Source organism: Frieseomelitta varia, unplaced genomic scaffold (assembly GCF_011392965.1).
Source record: "Frieseomelitta varia isolate USP_RPSP 00005682 unplaced genomic scaffold, Fvar_1.2 scaffold_586, whole genome shotgun sequence".
NCBI classification, from domain to species: Eukaryota; Metazoa; Arthropoda; class Insecta; order Hymenoptera; family Apidae; genus Frieseomelitta; species Frieseomelitta varia.
This window is the reverse complement of record NW_025110352.1, coordinates 14736-35680: the sequence shown is the minus strand read 5'-3', so window position 1 is coordinate 35680 and position 20945 is coordinate 14736. Positions and strand designations below refer to the sequence as shown.

Here is a 20945-nt window from a genome sequence, read left to right as displayed (position 1 = left end):
ACGCGAGATATCAAATACGAGTATTGATTATTGAAACAGGTTCTCTGTAAGAAAAGCGTCTGAAGATACTTAGAAATTAAGTGATAATTTAATCTCTTAACTGTTGAAAAGTAAATGAAGGCATTTTGTAAATTTTTTTTTTTGTGGCACAAGATAAAATCACAACTCATGAGTGCCTTTTCACCTGAAATCCGTAATTCACATTTCCCGTACGTCGATGAGAACATTTATCGCGTATTACACGGTGTATGTTGATGTAAATTACGCTTCTACTCCGCGCTCAGCTCTTTTTGTTACGATTATCGAAGTTGTAAATTGAAATCTTGTTCGTTTATAAATAGCTACGCATTCCGGGCGAAACGTGTACGTACAGCGAATACAGAGTATGAAGATTAAATTGCTGTTCGCTTTCATTACGTGAAATTTTCACGTCGAATACGTCGATTTCTAGTTCTCGGTTTGTTTACGGTTTTAATTACTTTTCACCGTAATGTTCCTTTCAATGAAAACGCGAATACACACTGATACAAAGAGAACCAGTTTCTCAAACCTATTCGTCTCTTGCGGATCGAATTTTTCGCATTTCCGATCGTGAGGGAAACAAAACGAAAGAATTACACTATACGAGAAATATTTCATTTAGCTTATGTTACGACAGAAATAAACGTTGTTTGGCAGTCGTTTCAAAGTGATATTTCCCAAAATTCATGGTTGAAAATTGCAAGAATTTTTCGCCGGGGAAAAATAGTTCATCGATTCTGTTCCACCATAACGGAACAGAAGTTCTAGTTATATACGTTCGAAATTGCAAATTTGAAATTAATCGTCAATTAACGCGGAATGAAATTGCACACGTCCTCCGGGTATAGTTAATGCATTATCGATCTCATGCGTCGCGTCATCTGATATACCGTTCTTTGTGTCAGATACACGTGATAAGAGATTAAACCTCGTAATTACTACAAGCTTTCGCTTGCCAAAATGGAAAATTTAAAATATTTTGCAACCGTGATGTATGCGTGTTACGTTGTTATTTATTATTTAGCATTTGGAATGTATAATACACCGCTTTCCTTAGGCAGCGAATTAAACGCGACATTTAAAGTTACAAGTTAGAAAACAAGAATATCCTTAAGAATATACAGAGCGTTAAATAATCAAATATTTAAGCTGTTTAAGTATTCCTTAATTTTAGGGTAATGAAATATAAAACTATAAAACGTCTGGCGCTCTACTTAATTATTCGTTAATTATCGGATTAGTAATTGGAGTTTGCGTTTGAGGAACTTTAATTAATCACAAATCATCCTTAATTTTCTGTTGCAAATCTGTAGAAACGGACTCTCTCAGCGCAGACAAACGATCATTAAATCTGTTCCCGCGATCGTGGTTTCCGTTGGTTTGCCAACACTATTTGTGATTATTTTCCAGCCAGTGTAACAAAAGGCAAAATATGTACACACATTTCCTTAGCGATATCTTCGTTTCTCGAAGAATAAACGACGCGTTGAGCGTGACGAGCGGGAACGGTCGTTAAAGCAAGACAGACGGACAGACAGGTTTCCTCATTTCCCTACCATTTCTTTTCACCATCTTTATCTACGCCCTCTTTGTACGTTGTAAAACACATTTTTCGAGTCTTTTTCGTCTTCATCTCACTTTTAATCTGGGTCGCTTACCCTTCGTTTCAAATTTCTTAAAGAGAGGACGAGGGAAGAAAAAGATAGGAAAGACGAGAAAAGGAGAAATAAAAACAGAAAAAAACAAAAAAGAAAAAAAAAGTATCCGAAAGGAAGACAGAATATTTCAATCTATCGAATCTCGGGGTCACGCGAAATAGGTCACACACGGGCGTGAATCACGTGTGTCAAAAATTTCTCTCTCCCATTCAGATCCGTATTTTCGATTTTCCATTTTCCCTTCTCGAAATGTCCGTCCATCCGTTCGTCAATCCATGCACGCAGAACGATGGTGAAAGCTCTCACGGCGGTTTACGAAAACAAACGGTAACCGGTTAGTGTCGCGTTAACGAGAAACGATCGATAACTCCGGGCTTCGGTATTATCTATGTTTGTCCAGGCAACTGTCCTTTCGCATTACCCGCCTTTTTCTTTCATCCTCGAGCTTTTCCTCCGGTATATTTATCGCCGACAGAAGCAAACGTTATTTTTAGTGTCACCGACCACGGAAATAACAATACCGAGCCGCGAACGCCCTTTCAATATAATCTACGCCCGGTTCGCCCGGCTTCCTGCCCTGTACAACCTGCAAATGTACACGGGCGCAACAAACTTTAGACGCATTTGTATGATACACGGTGGTTTATACAATTGCGGCCTGGCCATTTCTCCGCCAGTGGCGCGGCAATGATTAAAACGTTTCGCATTCATAATTCACAACCGGGGCTGAAATCCTATGAATTTTTATTGCGACGCTGGTGAATCGAGGCGAATACTGCCGAGAACTGACCGTCACCGTTGCTGCGTCGTTAAATGAAGAAGCTCGAGACACACACACACACACACACACACACACACATATATTCTCCCCTTTGGACAGACACGTCTTTTCATGGTCGTCCGGTTGTTCTGATTCTCCTTTTTTGCAACGTTTCTCTTTCTTTCCGTGCACATGAATTACATATATGTATACATATATATACATACATATATATATATGTATGTGTGTGTGTGTGTGTGTGTGTCCTTGCTTTACGACGACGTGTACACACATGCATATGTGTTTATATTTTCCGAGCAGGTGAAATAACGACGTTCGTTAGGGAGTTCAACATCAAAGAGCAAATATTTTCATTGTAAACTTGGAGTAAAATAGATCTAGTTCTCAATTAAAGCGGATTTTCCGGACAATGAAAGGGAGCGGCTGGAGGAAGGACGAGGGGGCTGGACGTCCACGGCAGATATTGTTTCGCTTAGTATTCATGGGAACTATTCGCGATATTCGTAAAAAGGGCAACGCGGACGGAAATATCGATAAATTTCCGTTGCAATCGTTTTACTTCACCATCGCTATTTCGCTTCTTTTCTTTTGATGCGCTCCACTTGCATCACTGACAGGGGGGAAAAAAATGAGCTATCCCCGCTATTGAATTAGCATGGAACGCAATAATGAACAGGATTCGATTACAGGCTGCAATTAAAACTTTGCCATTGAACGATATCGGAGGAACTACGAGCGAACGAAAAATTTTCCGGCGTAATGAAAATTCTATGGGAAATTTACCGAACTTTCGCTTCAACGTACTAATCGTTTGATATCGATGGTAAAACAGTAGTGACGTTGATCAGTTATTTTCGAGAATTTTTACAAGAATAAGATATTATTCGGAATAAGATATTGCCGAATGAGGAGTAATGGATTTTCGTTAATTTACGATGCCGGCTGATGTGAAATTACGTCTGACGCGATGAAAGCAGAATAATAGCGCCTTATCGTAACGTAATATTTTATAACACCGCGAGCTTTTGTATTGCACCGCGGTGTACTTTATCGCGTCATCCTTTTAGCCATCGCAACAAAGATATAATTTCGTGGGACATAAATTTCCATAGTCATAAATTATCCCTGAACGCGGTTAACAAGCGCCAAGAGTTAACGAGTTTATCCGAAAGTGAGGTACGATTGCACCGAGTGAAATGGTATAGTGGTATTAATGATTTACGAGCATTTAATATTTCGTAATTTCATAAATCTTAGTCCACGGCTAGTTGTTAATTAATTCCGGAATAAATTCGTGTGCGTAGAGCACACGATACTAACGTAGAGAGTCATCATACATGTACATGTGTATTCGACGCGCATCAATGTCTGTATTTTCAAGTTTTTATTTTTTTTTATTCTTTTGCCAATTAAGTTGATTTCAATGCATTTATATTTTTTTTTTTTCGTTTCAAAAGAAAGATATATGGAAACGTAATTCCTTCAATACGTGTGCCTCTTTAACCACTTGCGCTGGCAACTGATTGCGGACCATAACGAGCGACCAAACCGTATACGATAATTCGTCGCTTTCTTTTTGAACTCGTCGGTGTGATATATCACTGGATAGAAATTATTGCGAAGTAATAAATTTATTATTTGTTTTGTCTATAATTTGTTTTACTTAAATATACTTAAAACTGAGAAAATATTACAATTTTGGAACAAAAAATTCTCATTCCAGCGCAAGAGGTTAAATATCAAATGAACCAAACGATTTACCAAGAATCGTACATTACTACACAAATAACTCGTCTTCACTTGCAGAAACTAACTCAAACTCAAAATCAAGATACTATTTTATTGTCCACAATACATCGCGCCACTGACATAATTCAACTTCAATTCGAAAGAGAAAGATTTAAAAAATCATCCACTTTCAATCTCGTCCCTAAGAGGAGAGAGAAACGAGAAAGGAAAGGAAAAGAATAATTCCAAACTATATGTTCACGTTGAACGCGTGGAATCATTAACAACAACCTTTTAACTGTTACAACGGATGAGCGATCACGGAGGAAGAGAGCAACGGTCAGGCTGGGCGATTCCGATCGGCGGTCGGGCGTTTAATCGTCCGTAATCCGAGCGTTTCTGCGATGGCATGGCTGCGTGTGTGCAGGTGTACGCGAATTTCTGTGGCGATACACGGGCGCAGTATGCAATGCAGACGCCTCCACTCAAGGGCCGAGGGTGGAGAACCTCGGCGTGAACATTATGCGGTGCACCTCGCGTTTAGCTTGATAAATGGCGGCGAGGCAGCGGCGAATGCCGACGTTGTTGCAGCCGCCGCCATCGTCTTTGCCCTTGTTTCCTATATTCATCCTTTTTTTTTATACCTCTTCCTCTCTCTCTCTCTCTCTCTCTCTCTCTCACTTTTTAACTTTTTCTCTCTCGTCTTGTTCCACGTTCTCTTTTTCCCTGACGTGTTTCTCCGTTCCTTCCTCCCTTTTGTACCAAAAAACCAGTCAGATTTTTAGGGAAGAAAAAACAAAACAAAACAAAAGAAGGAAATTTACCGCAATCGCGCGCAACTCGACAACACGGCGTGCAACGGAAGAGGCCAAAAAGTCGAGCTCGAACCAGCAATCATTATTTCTCGCGAGGAGGTATTCGTGATATTCGCGGACGTTGTGGAGAGACGCGATTATATTCACGCAGCCAGCAGGGAAATGTTCTTACGTGCAATCAACCCGCTGCATTATGGCCCGAGCAAAGTTTTTTAATCGCGTTTGCTCACTGGCAGATGTTACCCCGGTCTTCGTTTCCGAGATCCCTAGATTAAAGCGTTCACCATAGTTCCTCTTCATTTGTCGTTCACTCGTTTCTCTCTCGCTGTTTTTCCTTCGTTTTTCTACTTACTCTCGTAATTCGATTCTACGCGAAGAGTAAATCGGAAAAAACACGACGAGTCCACCGTTGGACTTGCAAATGTAACGGGTTCCTTAAAAATGTCCAGTAGGATGTTTAAATCTGTAAGGTTGTGCGTAAGAAGATTTTTTAAAGATTCGATATGCGATCAAGTAGAAAGAGAATATTGCTTGAGCGGAATTGATCGATGTATTTTCAATTTTAAAATTTGTTCAGACTTCGTTATTCCTCGTACGTGTTCATAAATCGAATATATTGAAATTATCGAGGACTTATGTCACGGTGGTGTAATAATATAATAAGATAATTACAGTCGTGGAACTGATAATTTGAGCTTCCGTGGAACAAGCTTTGATAGAAAACCGATTAGCAACGATTCAACGACAGGATGGAACGATCGTTTTCATATTAAACTGCCATTAAATTTAATGTATTCGGTTAAGGAGATATTTTGCATCGAACTGCGTTACAAACGAACGTACTGTTACGGACGTACTTAAGAAACGATATTTCCAATTTGTTTTGCATTTCTTTCGAATCGACGGCTGATCTGTTTCGCTTCTGTTATTGCGGCAAGAAAAATCGTACTAAAAGGTCGATATAAAATCGCGTATAAAAGCGTTCGAGATTTATTATCGGCTCGGATTACATACGTGATTGTTGTACACATATTTGCGATACAATTGACGATTGTTTCGAAAGTCAGATTTCAATCTGCGTGCGCGTTTTTTCGTTCAAAGAACGAAGAGATGATGGATTAAAATCATCGATTCGACGTGGCAAAAAAAAAAAAAAAAAAAAAAAAAAAAAAAAAAAAAAAAAAAANAAAAAAAAGAAAAAAAAAAGAAAGAAAGGAAAAAAAGAGAAAGGAGAAAAAATTCAATTTCTCAAACATTCGCAATATTGTTTCTCGAATGTTCGCGACATTGGTATTGTTCGCACGATTGATATGTGGACAGAGTATTGCAATCATTCTGGAGATGCTGATACCGACGACGATGTACGATTACGGCGATGGTTATACCGCGATTATTTCGCATTGTGTTCTCTTTGAATGTCGTTGTTGGCAGCGAAACGATTGAATTTTTCCGCTGGATGCGAGTGCTCTGTCGGCGCTGTAAAGATCGAATCGAATCGGGTCGAATAAAAAAAAAAAAAAAAAAATCGCGCAAAATCATTCGTTTTACCTGCGCTCGCGTTTATAACAGGGAACATTATCGAATCGTCGGGCGATTTCAGAAAAGAAGAGAATTATTTTGTTAACCGGGCAGCGGTTTCGGTGCGAAATTCATTTGTTGATAAAATTCGAGAGACAAGAGGAGTTCGAAATTGACGATTAAAAAACGTTGATTGCACGAATGCTTGAAAGGCTCCCGGCCAACGGTCGTCGTTTCGAAAATTACTCGCGTTGACAAAAGTTTCGCAATAATTCGCGAATAATTAAACAATTGAACGGTTTGTTCGGCTCGAGCCTCCCCTTTCCCGCAAATTTCAGGTAAATGGATTGAAATAAATTTTTATTCGCTACGAGGAGGAGCGCAACGTTTGTTACCCGATGAATGACGCGGATTATGACGGATGCTATTATACTGAATTCGATTTTCAAGTTGAACTTTTGCTCGGCGATGATGAATAGCCAGCGATGGTGAAAAGAGCAAATTACGAAAGTTAATCCCACCGCGTGCATCCCATTCGTTCGCGTTCTGCCAATCGATTAGACAAATACGTTCACGTCTTGTACCTTCCATCGAAGTGTTCAATCCATTCTGTTTCTTTTTATTTCTCTCGCCTCCTGGTCCGATTCGCTGCTTCTCTTTTCTTTTTTCTCTCTCTTTCTCTCTCGTCTCGTACTCTCGTTTCGAGCATCGTAGAAATCGAAGAGGCGTTCTACCCTCTTCTCGAGGCAACGTAAACCGGCAACGATGAAAATGCAGATTCGCAACTTCGAACATTACCGAGATGCGCGTTGCAATTGAGTTTGAAATAAATTGTTTGCCAGCCGACGCTCGGCTTTATTATGGGAAGGGGAGGGAAAAAATATTGACGCGATATCGATCTATGTTTCACGTACGCGAGGAAAATAGAATTTATACTCTCGTTAAAATTGCATGAATATTCCGCATTATACTCGATATCCTGCGCGATGCTTCAATTTCCCTCCGCTGAAATCAATGCGATATAAATTAAAACATAGATATCGAACAGTTTAATTTACGAAATAAAACACCTTCAGCCGGGATTAGCTATAAAGATAATTGCATTGACCGTGCAATTAGCGAATGAGATAACGTTTCAAAGATGTATTACGCAATGATAAAGTACAACTCTTATTTAACTCTTCGCTAGTAGCAACATATTCGTGAGTATCACGGACTCAATATGCGTACTGGAGAGTTAAATGTCAGAATGGCAAAAGGAAGAATGTAACAGGATTGATCGACAATCTGTTAAAATAAATTCTTCTTAATCATCGAATAATTCATCAGTTCGTGGTGTTGTTAATTTGTTTTTAACCAGGGAGCAGTCACGTTCGGTTTCGCGCAATAAGCAGACAATACGTACGTTCCGTTTAGCGTTTTAATAGACGTACAATTTCGCGGTGTGTACGATGTGTTCGCATTAATCGATTTGCGTGAAACGTCAGTTTCGCCATACGATGGAACTTTGCTCGTGCAACGAGGTTGGTATGTGCCTGTGTGTACGCGTGTGTATCGGTCGCCGAACTAAATAAACTTATTATGATCGAGTCGTGATAGCGGCGAATTAATTGCTCGGTCGCAGTCGAGTTTCGCCAGCGTGCGTCAGCCTGTGAAATTCATTCGTTACGCTTAATCGTATACTGACTTCCGTTCTACGTAACACGTGAATCGCAATCGTGCCTGTGTCTCGTAAATTAGAAAGCTCTTGTGACCGAACGGCGTTGAAAGCGACCGAGCGAGAAAGAGACCGCGTAAATAGACGACGCGTAGAAAAACGATCGAGCAGAGCGTTTGGCGTGTTGGTGAAACGAATGGTAAGCAGAGCAGATGGATCCGTTAGAAAAAACACGTGTGAGATTGGCTCTTACATGGCTAGAATTCTTATCGAGGGAGATCTTTTTCTTTTTTTCTTTTTTCTTGTTTTTTCTAATTTTTTCCTTCTTTTTTTAAAACCTTACTCATCGTCGAGAGATCGCGAGTTCATTGTCTCCATCGAAAGCGTATCGTGTATAAATGTCGACGTGACGAGGTCCGCAGTACCGGAAGCTGTGCGAGTGATGCTGCGCGAACTTGACGCTCAGATCGAATGCTCGAGCATTTCGACTTGTTGCCCGGTAGATATCGATATCAGAGTACATCAGTGTCGCGATACGATCGATGCACGGCAACGATTCACCCTTTCCGACGAATCTGATTGCCGATCGATACCCCGCGCAACCTTCTCCTTTCGTATTTTCTCGTTCTCGCTCGTTCGCCGTCTCTCTTCCACCTTTCGTCACACATCCTGTCAACGTGGTTGAATAATTGCGGAGGAAAGACGATCCCTTGTACTCCCGGTTCTCGCCTTTGTCCCGATATGCTTGTTCCGTTCCACTTGTTCTTCCTCTCGGTCCTCTGTTCCGCTGATTCTTTGCCTCTCGCCGTCTCAATTTCCTACTCTGTTCCGCAGCTGTTTCGTGCTTAATCGTTTCTCGAGCCGCTGTCACGGCAGCGTTATTTCCCTGGCGTCGAAATCCATTACGTTGGCGCGTTGCGTGTTCATTCGCGATTACGATCAGTCACTTTGTCGCGTCCCGTCGAAACGTTGCCGCATCGTCGCTCCCGACGTTGCGGTTCCTTTCGAAATCGCGCACTGTCCGCACGTTGCATTTCCGGGGGGCAACATTCGCGTTTCGCGTACACTGTGTCTCGTTCGTCCACGCTAACGACGTACCGGCGTCGTGGTTAGGTACTCGCTGGATCACTGGCACCACCGTGCGATCTCCGAGATTGCACGAACACGCGTACTTTCCTCGAGGGTGCGCCGGTCGATGCCCGATCGGCCGGTTCTCGCGGTGGCAGTCTTTCGTTCACCGTTCGTTCGCGCGAAAGAGGAGAGGGAGCATCGTCTCCGTGATGAAACGGTTAGTAAAGCAGCAAACACAGACAGAGAAGGAGGGAGTAGAGTCTTGGTTGCTTGGCTTGGCCGCCGTGCTGCATTGCCGCGGGATACTCTCCTGAAACAGGGGACAACACTTAAATTTTCTGAAGAAGCCGGCGTGGCGTTTTGTGAAAGTAATAACACGTTGTTCGCTCAGTGCATGAGCTCGACGGGGACTCGTGCCTCTTGTTCGCGACACAAAGTCTGCACGCAGGTCAAAGAAGTTCCAGGCTGTATACTTTAATTTCATCTAGTCGAGTTAATTACGATGGCAAACTGGCTTTGTCGCTAAGGCAAAGCCATTGTGTTTAACGTCCCTACGTTCGAATACGTTTCTCATGCATATGTATACACGGCCACATACGCGCCCGTCTACATTTAGCCTATACGTTCAGTCGTTACGATTGTGCTTCGCGTACAAATACGTCGAAGTGTGCAAACGTCGGCCGTAAACGTGTTGGTGCTTTACACGGAAATTCCGTTAACCGATGCAACGAAGGTGAGTAGGGAGGGGGGGGGGATTCATTAATTAAACGCGTGTGTCGAAGCCAGATCTTCTGTTCTCTGTTCTGAAACTCCGCCTCTCCCTCTTTCCTTTTCTTCGTTTGACGTTGATCAATTTTAAATTAATATTCCGGGACCGTCGTTCTCTCTTCGGTCTCCCTCGTTATTAATTTGTCCGGTAAAAGAAATTCCGCGCCTTCGCGGAAACCGGCGGCGTTTATTAATTTACGTTCTCTTTAAGGATCCATCCAATCGACGCTAATGATCCGCTACCGAAAAACCGTTCGTCGACGACCAATATCGTCATTTAGGTTTGATAATGAGTCGGGCAGAAAGACGGCTCGCAATTAAGTCGAAATCACTCACCATTGAGTACGTGAACGGTGATCGATTTTGATTGAGCATTGCTGGGATTACAAGTATACCGGCCAGAGTCCGATGGCTTTGCTTCCTGCACCAACAGGAAACTCCTGGTGATGTCACCCTTTTCCGTGACCACGGACACACCGCCTCTGGTCGGATCGTAGGTGATTATCTGCAACAATGGTCAAAATGGGGATGTTTTCAGTCGAGCAACGTTGAAGGATTCTAATGATATTCTGAAACGGGAACATGACATTAAAAAGGACGAATCAGAGAGAACGAACGTGGCAATCTTGTTTCATTTGTTTGAGAACTGAAAGCTGTTCGAGATGTTCGTTGTCGTTCTGCGAATGATGACTCGAGGAAATAGAGAAAAAGTTTTCGCTTTCCTCCAACTGTACGATTTACTTGTTAATCGAGAAGTAGAATTAGTATCGTACAAATGTACCTCAAACATCTGAGAAGCTAAGAGCAGTCTGGAATTTATATTTGTATAGAGCTCTTCGTTTTCTCTGTTTCTTCAGGGTCTTTGAAATAAATACAACGGGACCATTTACGAAGCGTGTAGTACCTTTGGGAATAACAGATTTTCTGCGATTGAAAGAACTATTCCTTTAATGAACTGTTATTTATTACGTTTCTACGATTTCAAGTATCAAATAATTACGTTTGCTCCGTGCTTACACACCCACGTGTACACGTTTCAACCGTGGGAGATTAGTCTCGTTGTTTTCCTCGGATGTGTAGTCAGCGAGTTTTCACAATAGCAACAATATTGCAGTTCCTTGTTACGAAGCTTCTCCGGCTCGTCGTACTTTTACTCCGCTGTGCGGAAAATTTGCCGTGGCCGTCACGATTTCGCTTAGATTTCTACGTTCTTTTCTTCGAGCGTTTGTGCACATAGATTCAGAAAGGCCAACACAGAGCAACGTCCGAACGTGCACCTGGTACACAGTGCCAGAGCCCTGGAAAACGTTCTGTTTATCCTGTGCCTGTTCCACTTGACGTTCCTCGCGAGTGTCTCTTTAACAGGGGTCGCGAGGGTCGATGCTCGCTGGTGAGACAGCTAGAAGCGGTGCCGGTGTCGTCAGAGCCGAGACGGATTTCTAAATAAATGATCTGCAGCCCGAGCCTTCGGTGCGCTGCTCTTACGTGCCATCTTAAGACCGTCTTAAGGGAGGACACCTTCAGCGAAATTTCTTGAAACTCGCTTCCTCGAATATTTTTTTTTTCTCGCGGCTGCCGTCGCCATCGTCCTCAACGCTCGATTCCGGTAAATAAACGGTAAAAGCGTTTCGAATGCGTGCACGAGTGTTTGTCTGATGGTCGTGCAAACGAAGGAGAAAATTATAGATATCTTGATGTTACATTGGTATATAAAAATATACCTATATTATTTTCATTTGAGAAATATTTCTACGAACAAATTCTAATCTATATAATAATATATGCATAATAATGATATATATAATTATATATATAATATATGTACAAAGATAGAATTTTATGTTAGAGAACCATTTCCATGGTATGGATAAAATCAATAAGATTAGTTAGAATTTGTAGACGAAATGTAGATGATCCATTTTCTATTTCACGTTTGAGAATACAAGTGGTTCAAAATATGATTAATCGGACGAGAAAGTTGCAAGCCACGAGCGTGATAAGCCATTCTCTTCTTGGTATTCTGTTATCTAGTCCATGATATAACGCAGAATAATATGCGAAACTTTCACTAGAAAGTGCATGATTAATCCGAGCTTCGTGTATGACGAGCTAATAACGGACGCACACGGTTTTATCCCTTCGTTCGTGCTCGACGCGATCCCAGCATACACTCGGTCGAACTTTTGTAGCAGCGAAATCTGAAATTTCGAATTGACATCGTGTCGCGTGAAATTATTATTTTTATCTTATCGTATTCACGATCGTATCGTTTAACGTATTGTGTTTTGACAATTTTTGTAAACGATTTTTCGTACGTGTATATTGCAAACAATGTTATTGAATATTTTTAAATATAAATACACGTCGAATGAAAGGAAATTGTTATCGCTTTCATTCGTGCAATGGAACGAAGTCTTTGACGCAGTCTTTAGCACTTTAAAACGACAACCTTAAACCTCTTAAAAATTTCCTAATAATCCTCTTAGCGACAAAATAAGCTATTAACGACACGGATGGTAAGCACTTAATTAGAAAAGTCTTGATCGTGGCCGTTAAAACATTGCTATAAAATTCGCTTCCTAATTTTCTGTACAATGGGGTACTGCGCACCCCAATTACAGCCGACCTACCTTAAAATCAGGATCTTTCACCTTTTTTACTGCTCACCACAACCACTTACCTACCTTCGTACTACCGCATTTTCCCTCTACTTCAGCTTCCTGGAGGGTTGGTTTAGTATTAAATCACCCAATCACCCTACTTTCTACCCACCCTTTTTAAAAGTCCTTGATCCTTCTCCGACTCTCGTATTTAGAACAGTACAAGATAATGAAAAGTAATAGAAGAAATGCAGGCTTGCACATCTATCAAACTTTTAGTATTCATTTTTTGCATCTGAAAAATTCCTCTGATCGAAGAAATAATGGAATGAAGCAGAAGTGTGAAAAATTCCGAAAAGGAAAAGAACACGAGGCAAAGTAGGCATTTGAACAACGTCCGCTTTCTTAACGATGTAAAGAATCCGTCATCTTTCCTCTTCGTTGTATCGACGAATTCGCTGTCATCAGAAATAGGACAACGAGGAGTGTTCGAAAAGACTCGAAAAGGATCAAATAAAAACGATGTTGACGAGCACAGGGTAACAACGGATCCGACGAGTGAGGAAAATCAAAATTCCACTGTTTCTGAATTGCGGGCTACCAGATTTCCGAGATATTTGTTCGATGTCAGTGAACAGAACGACACAGTTCAACGAACTAGATAATTTCGCTGCATTCGTGGAGCTCGTAATTTGAAGAAGTTTTAAGCGCGTGTCGAGCGACAGTTCTGCATGGCCTCGAAAGGAGGAAATGGAAATGGAAGGAAACGAGAAGAGAGTCTCGTCAGCCTCATTACGCGTTCATAGGAGAAATTGGCGTCCTATGGGAATCTTCGGTGACTCGATGGAACATCTTGGGTTCAATGGTCCATTGGAATGGTTTCCACCCAGCACGTTACTACTTTTGTCTTATCAGTCTTCTCCTACGTCTCGATAACGACTCCCTTGTCCCCAGATTCTTTCCTTCTTTCTTCATCCTGGCACTTTTCCCCTTGACTTATATCGTCTCTTCTCGCCTTTCTCAAGTTCGCTTTTTTTCCCCGTCCCCGCCCCGACCCGATCTTAATTTATCTACTTCATTTAAATCGATAGCCTTTCAGCTTTGATTGAATCCTTCAGGATCACTCGAACGGTTCTCTTTATTACGTGAAATCGCTTTAGGACGTTGGAAACTCCGGGTTCAATTTATTGTGATGGATATTCGCAAAATTAAAATTATTCCTTTGGGCAACGACCGACTAGTGAACGAAGTTTTAACATGCAATCAATCGATTGTACACATAGGCGGTAGATGTTTAATCTCTATTCTTGTAATATTTCCTCTTATATTCCCCTGACTTTATTTTCGAATTATAGTTAAAGAACCTACATGGAGTTGTTAACATTTACTTTACTTTTTAATATTCAGAAACTTTTCACCATAAAAACGTAACTACAAACATTCTAAATTTATAACAAGTTTCTTTAAGCAGAAGACTTATTTATCGTCAACGGGCGGATCTTAAATTCAGCATGAAATGTTGTACAATACACTCGCTGAAAACGTATAAATGGCAAAAAACAAGCGGTTACCATGTCATGACCGCCATTTCCTACAAACCCGTCTCATTTTCTGCAAAATATATTTTCCAATTCGAAGTCAGAGATATTCTTGTTCCTTGGTCCAATTGTTTCCTCATTTGTTGAGGTCGAGTAAAGATCTGCCGTTGCACCCGCAGATTGCCTTTTATTTTGCGATTTCTCGCTAGCTTCTAGCCAATTCGTTCGGAAATGTACGTCGAGAGGAAGAAATAAAGTGTTTTTGAAGAGTCTGATTATCGATAGTATTTTCAATCTAAGAAATCTTTATTAGCACTGTTATTACACTTGTATTCTTTAAAAAATTCTCACTTTGCTTTGAGAACATTTTAGAGATACTAAAAATAATGCTTCGAAAATTTTGTACTCACATTACTCTGTTCCTTTTCTTCTTTTTAATGAAATAAGATACGTATATAACATATTTTTGTATTATATTTGACATAACCGTTCGTTTATCAATTGATGAACTAACAAACTGGGTAAATTCAAATGTCAATTAAATTTTTAAATAAAACGAATATCGTTTCTTAATAAATAGCTACAAGTAAATCGTTTGAAAATTCAATTTATTAGCGGCACGTTACAGGTGCCAGTCGCCACTGCCATCTAGCGGGACTTTATATAACAATGTTTAAGACGCATAAACGTTGTGTTAGTTTGTACAAAGTATCTGTGCTGATTGAACGTTTCTTGTTAAAATCCGGTCGAAATAACAATCGTAGGTTCGTGTCCTTCACCAATCACCACAAACGACGGCTCATTCGTGATAATAAGTATATTGTAAAAGTGTCTCGGATCTTTTTGTGAGTTTAACTTGAGAATCTCTCAATTGACAAAATCTTCGCGCCATAACCTTTTTCTATCGTTACTCCAACAGTCGCAACAACGTTCTAAATTGAAACATCAGCAAAGTATCGAATAACTCCGTAATTTTCTGCGTCGTAATCGCGTTTTAACATTTGTGCGTCGCGTTTATTTTTCGAGAGAAAGGAGCGAAGTGAGTGAAGTTTGTCACATTGTGCGAGCACAAAAGCGATGAAATGTGTCCACCTTTATTTGGCGCGGCCGAAACCGGCAAATGGCGCGTTTTTTCGTAACGAGTCACGCATGGAGGTAACACGAGCTCTCGTGGAGGACTGTATCAAGCTTTTTGTAGACATTCGAGTCTGAAATTGTATCCGATAGGTAAACAGTTGTAAATAAAGCTAGCTTTCGTCGACTGCGTGGTGCGCGTCGCGTCGAAGACATGTTCCCTTGTGTTGATGCGTGTGCAAATAACGTTGATTTGAAACTATGCTGTCATAAAACAAACAGTCTCCCTTTCTTTTTTTTCTTCCCCTTCCTCTTTTTCTCGCCCCTTTTTCTTCCTGTGCTTAAATAGTGTGAATAAGTGTTGGTGATAGACAAAGAAGAAAAATCAGAACGACGAGACGAGTTGCTGCGCCTGTCGCCGTCCTTTGTGCGCATGCGCGGAACTTCGTTTGGAACTACAGACGGTAAGGAGTTTTTGATTTCGTTAAAATCTCCAGTTGTGATATGCAAATAAATATGTTCATAAATATGTTCATAAATATATGTTGCCGTTCATAGGTATCGGAACACTTACTTTACTTCAATTTTATCACAAGTTTAAGGAAAAGTGACTTTCTAATTATTTTATTTTTTGCTGTCGTCATAGCTACGTGTAATGGACTGTCATGGCGCGAAATTTAATCTTAGAAATGTAGTGTACAATAACAAATTTACAATTTGTAATAACATGGCTTGTTGTATTAATTTAGGAATTTGACAAAATACATATACACTCTTAATGCAATTTATCAAAGTGTCCCGATATTTGTGAATGATAGTATGTATTATTAATATGATAGAACTCCATTTATTGAACTGGAATTTCATAATGTTTGACTGAATTTACCTATCTGAATAAAAGTTCTAATTATTGGAATGAAAATCCATAGATAGTGAAAAGAAGAATGTAAAGTTATATTATATGAATAATTTATTGGTAGTCTTAGATAAACGAAGTTTCTGTAATAAGAATCGTATATTATATAAGATCCGAGAAGTTTCGAACACGGTGAATCCAGCATAAAAGTTACAAATCGGAATCGAAGGGAGTCCTTTCCAACTTTCATTCCATTAGCCAAAGTTTCACGAAGTTAGTCACAATGAGATAATGTAACTTAAACGATTAACAAAAATCGATTACAACAAGCGGGGAAGTTCGTATCACTTCGTGGATCGTTTATACTTGCAATCGATGTAATCGTTTGGCATTCGTTCGAACAATGTTTGGCTTGTAATTTTGTTTCTGAAACGCTTTTATCATTTTAGGACAATACACGCGTCTTATCATTCTGACTAATCTTTCGTTGTATTGTATTTTAATTGGAATTTTTTAAAAAGTAATTCCGAATGACTTATCAAACGATTGTTAGGCTTTCAGAAATAACATGTTTTAGGATTAAACTGTAGAGGATTAAATTATACCGACCAAACGTCAATTTACAGTACCTGTTATTGTGAACAAATGTTACAAATCCAGAAAATGTGTTTTTATTTCTGTCGTAATACTGTGGAAACCGATTTGGCAACATCTTTGCCTTGTCTTTTTGGCAATCGTCCACGATTAAATAAGACGCGATATTGTATCTCGTTTAACTGTTCCTTAATAGGATCTCATTCAAGTAAACGAATGGAACGATCAAATCAATTTAGTACGTTTGTGATAGTAAGAATTAGTACGAATTTTCAGATCATAAATTTGGCATTCAATTACCGATCGTGTAATAAAAAGAGAATGTGTAATGTTTCCTTGATCGATCTTTTCTCTCGTTCTTTCGAGGAGATAAAATTATTTCAATTATAGTCAATTTCCAACTCTCGATATTTAGATTTGTAAATATATCGGTCAAAAGAAATAACGATTTCCGATAGCTTCCGTTTTCAGATCCCTCGGTCGTCCTCTTTCGGTGACGTACTAGTCGAGGTTCGCGGGGAAAAAGTTGACCCAGAAAGTCACCTAATGAAATGTAATCAGACAAATCAGTAAATATCGTTCTATTCATACGGAATATCTACGAAACGCGAAATTTAAAGCAAAGAGAAATTGATTTCCGCCTCTTCTGTTTTTCTTCGATTTCATTATTGACTTTATAAGTAAAGCTCTCAATGAAGCACAAGTGCACAAAGAAATACGTGCTCTCGATTATTGTTACAATTTCATTATAAATACAAACATAGTAAATAACCAGTAATTGTATTTTCCTTTGATTTCTTTCTTTCGTTATTGTATCACAAATATAGTGAGGATATATAGTATATATTGCGAATTTAATAAATTCACTAAGAAAGAATATGTTAAAATATTACGTGATTTATCACTGAAGATTGGCAACAGACATGCTCTGATTTAATTTGATGATTATATATAAGAATTAATTAGAGAGAACAAATATTATCATCAAAAATTATTTGAAATACAAATAGTAATTAATATAGAAATACGTATATTCATAATAGCCAATAATTAACATCACACACACACACACAATTTTACATTAAATTATATTACAATTTTATTAAAGTATATTATATTAAAGTACAATTTTACATTACACAATTTTACATTAAAAAAATGAAATCTCACATCATTCCATCTCAAATACACAATTCTATTTCAGTAATTACTGTAAATCGTTCTAATCTTTCTCATTTGAGACCGTTTGATCGATAATCATTTTTTGATTATCCTTTTTAATTAAACCGAATAAATAACAGGTACTCGAGTTACTATTAATGAACATATGGTGGAAAATGCGAGGGAAAACGGGAGAATACAGAAGAAAAAAAGATAGATGGCTGGCCAGAGAAAATAGATCAACGATCGAAAGATACACGAGATGTCTGCTCTCGTCGCAACCAGCAAATTGTTAAGTCAATTTAATTGCAACCAGTTCGGTTTTCTCTGTTTACAAACGTACATGTACGTTCAGAGAGGAAGAGAGAGAAAGAAACACGTGGAATGAATGTAGATCCGGATACACACGTACACCGGATGCTCGACGCAGAGAGGACAGATCCGCGGCAAACCGGTAGGAAACACACGTTCCTCGGTTGCACGTGGATCGAGCATAGCGGCGACGTCTCGAAATTCAATCGAAATCAAAGGGATGAGGTTTATTGAAGCGTAAGGGGAAACTCTGGCGAACTCCGATGATTCCTTGCGGTTGGAAAATGTTTCGTGCCACGGATCGATCGATTCATCTGACCTTATCATCGAGGGATTGCAATTTCGCCTTGGTTCACCTCTAGGGACGATTCGTGTTCCCTTCCTTATCGGTTTGCACTCCATGCACGACGTGTTGCGAAACTTTCCGTGAATCGTTTTCCCGTGAAACTCCGTCCTCGTCCCCCTTCCATCGAGAAGCATTGCATCCAGGCGAAATCGTGACTTTGACGGCCGGTGTTTTGCTTTTTCCCGCTTTCCTGCGACTTTTTGAGATTTATGGACCTCGCGTCGAGGGATCGTAGATAGCCGAGAAAAGTTAGGAGTAATTTTGTCGCCCTGACTAATGTTCTTCGATTTTATCCTTGTACAATCACCTGATCATCAATTTATACTGACATTTGAAAGCATCAGAATGTCAGCACCGTTTTTTTTTAAATTACTTAAGCCAGATTTAGAACCAAAATTCTATTCGTATCTTCATCCATCGTTTACTAAAGATTAGATTAGAAGTTTAATCATCTTTTAAAATCCTCTCATATTTAATTGGAGATGATACCATAACTCCTGATATTTATACAAATTTCTATCAATAATGATGGTAGCTAGAATTAGCTTTCCTAGTTTTCCCATCGTTCTGCTAATTACTTCAGTCCCCATAGTCCTGTATTCAGTTCCAGTCTCGACTGCAGGCGTTAGTCACGTGCCATGGAATTCATCTTGAGGCTCGCTGGACCTGTACGTAGCCGCGCTTGGAAATCCCAAGGCTGTTGGCCAGACTTAATGGGCCTAATGGTGTTTCCCATGTGCCGTTATTAGTCGTGTCCCTACTGACAATTTCACAGTTACCAACGTCACGATTATCAAAATTTATCGGTGTTTCGTTCGCTCGAACGCTCGACGGTGCTTTATAGACCGTTTCTTTACGTTACTACGTACTCAGCCACATACGGGAGTAGTTGGAAGGAACAACAACTTATTTCCAGCAAGGACTAAAAAGTCATATCTAACAATAAGTAAAACTTTAATTGTGATCAATGCCGCGTGATTTGTGGTAATTGTTTGCCAGGAAACAAAAATTTGCAAACATTTTTCCTACGTTTGAAATTATACGTGGCGAGGGAAGTGTAAAGAATACTTTAGGTGGGATTTGTGTGAGAATATTTTGTGAGAATATTTGAGTAAAAGTACTGGGTACAAACTTTAAAACGTGATAGAGGGCGTTGCTTGATAAAAGTATGTTGAGAACTTAAGTTTCAGAGGTGTTAAAAAAATTATCTGTTGTACATTATAAGAAAGAATATTCGAAATGAAACTTATTAGTATCCAAAATATAAAGACGTCTACTCGACATACTTTAGACTTTATTGTATTTCGAAATTTCAAATTTTTTCACAAGCGGTTTATAATAACTTGTAATAAATTATATAAGATTTATAATAAATATAAATTATGTCATACTTATAAAACATTATTAAATATAAAACATTATTATTATTAAATTAGAAATGAACTCAGTTAAATATTCTTTATGACGAGATTTATTTTCTCTCAATTTCTGAAGTTGGCGTATATCGATTTTCTCTGGGAAAAAATCACACGGAAGCAAAATAATCTCGAGCGAAAGATGACAAATTTCAAAGGAACTTCGTTCAGACAGGAACGGAGAATTTACTCGATGCTTGCAGAATGTGCACATACAAGTTTCGAGATATCAGGCAACAGCGAAACGTTCAAAAACTATCGCCATCAATTATTCTCGTGCGAAGTTGATACGTATTGACACAAACTGTCTCGGTTATAAATTGCAGTTTCACGGTGCTCCTCGTATTTACACTTATGTATTTAGAAATTTATGCGTTCACGGGTTTTGTTAGGTCTCTCTTACTCGAGAAAGGTTGTTAGACGGTCTTTCAAGATCATTTATCGATACTTACCGCGTCGTTATGATTCCAAAATATGTAGGCTGGTGGTTCTGGACTTAGAAGAACCACGCACGTCAGGTTGATCGTGCTACCTCGATTGATATACAGATCTGGTGCACCCAGGATTTCGGTTTTTGGAACTGGAAAATAAAATGATAAAATCGTTTATAATTATGTGTATTACTATATGGTCTCTTCATAAAAATGTAATGGATATTAAATTTCAATTAGCTTAATATGTCGTTTCATACGAAAGAATGATTTTTCTTTGCATCCCTTATCGTAAATATTCATTTAAGCAAAAGGATACAAAAAGATGCAGAGCAAAATGATTCCAAGAAAAATATAACTTTTGTTTTGTTCAAAAAGACAAACTAACAATAACGATCTCAACGAAAGAATATTTTCTAAATAAATTGCTGGCGTCAAAGCACGAAATATCTTGTCCTTTATTCCATGATGTCTTTCATTATTTTCGACTTCTTTTGCTATAATACAGTACATACTTGTGCAACGAAAGCAAGTTCGTGCTTCTCTCTGACATTTTGTGTTACGCTCAGCCATAACACTTGATGAGTACCCAGGTCCCAAG

At 39.3% G+C, this 20945-nt stretch overlaps 1 protein-coding gene across 1 annotated transcript; it reads right to left on the bottom strand.

Annotated features, from left to right (window-relative positions):
• Positions 1-7256: 7256 nt before the first annotated feature.
• Positions 7257-20493, bottom strand: LOC122534321 (the record flags this gene model as incomplete). The annotated part of the gene is made up of 3 exons (XM_043664837.1): positions 7257-9559; positions 10354-10522; positions 20366-20493. Coding segments are annotated over 3 exons (389 nt in total), but the record flags the coding sequence as incomplete, so codon positions are not given.
• Positions 20494-20945: the final 452 nt, after the last annotated feature.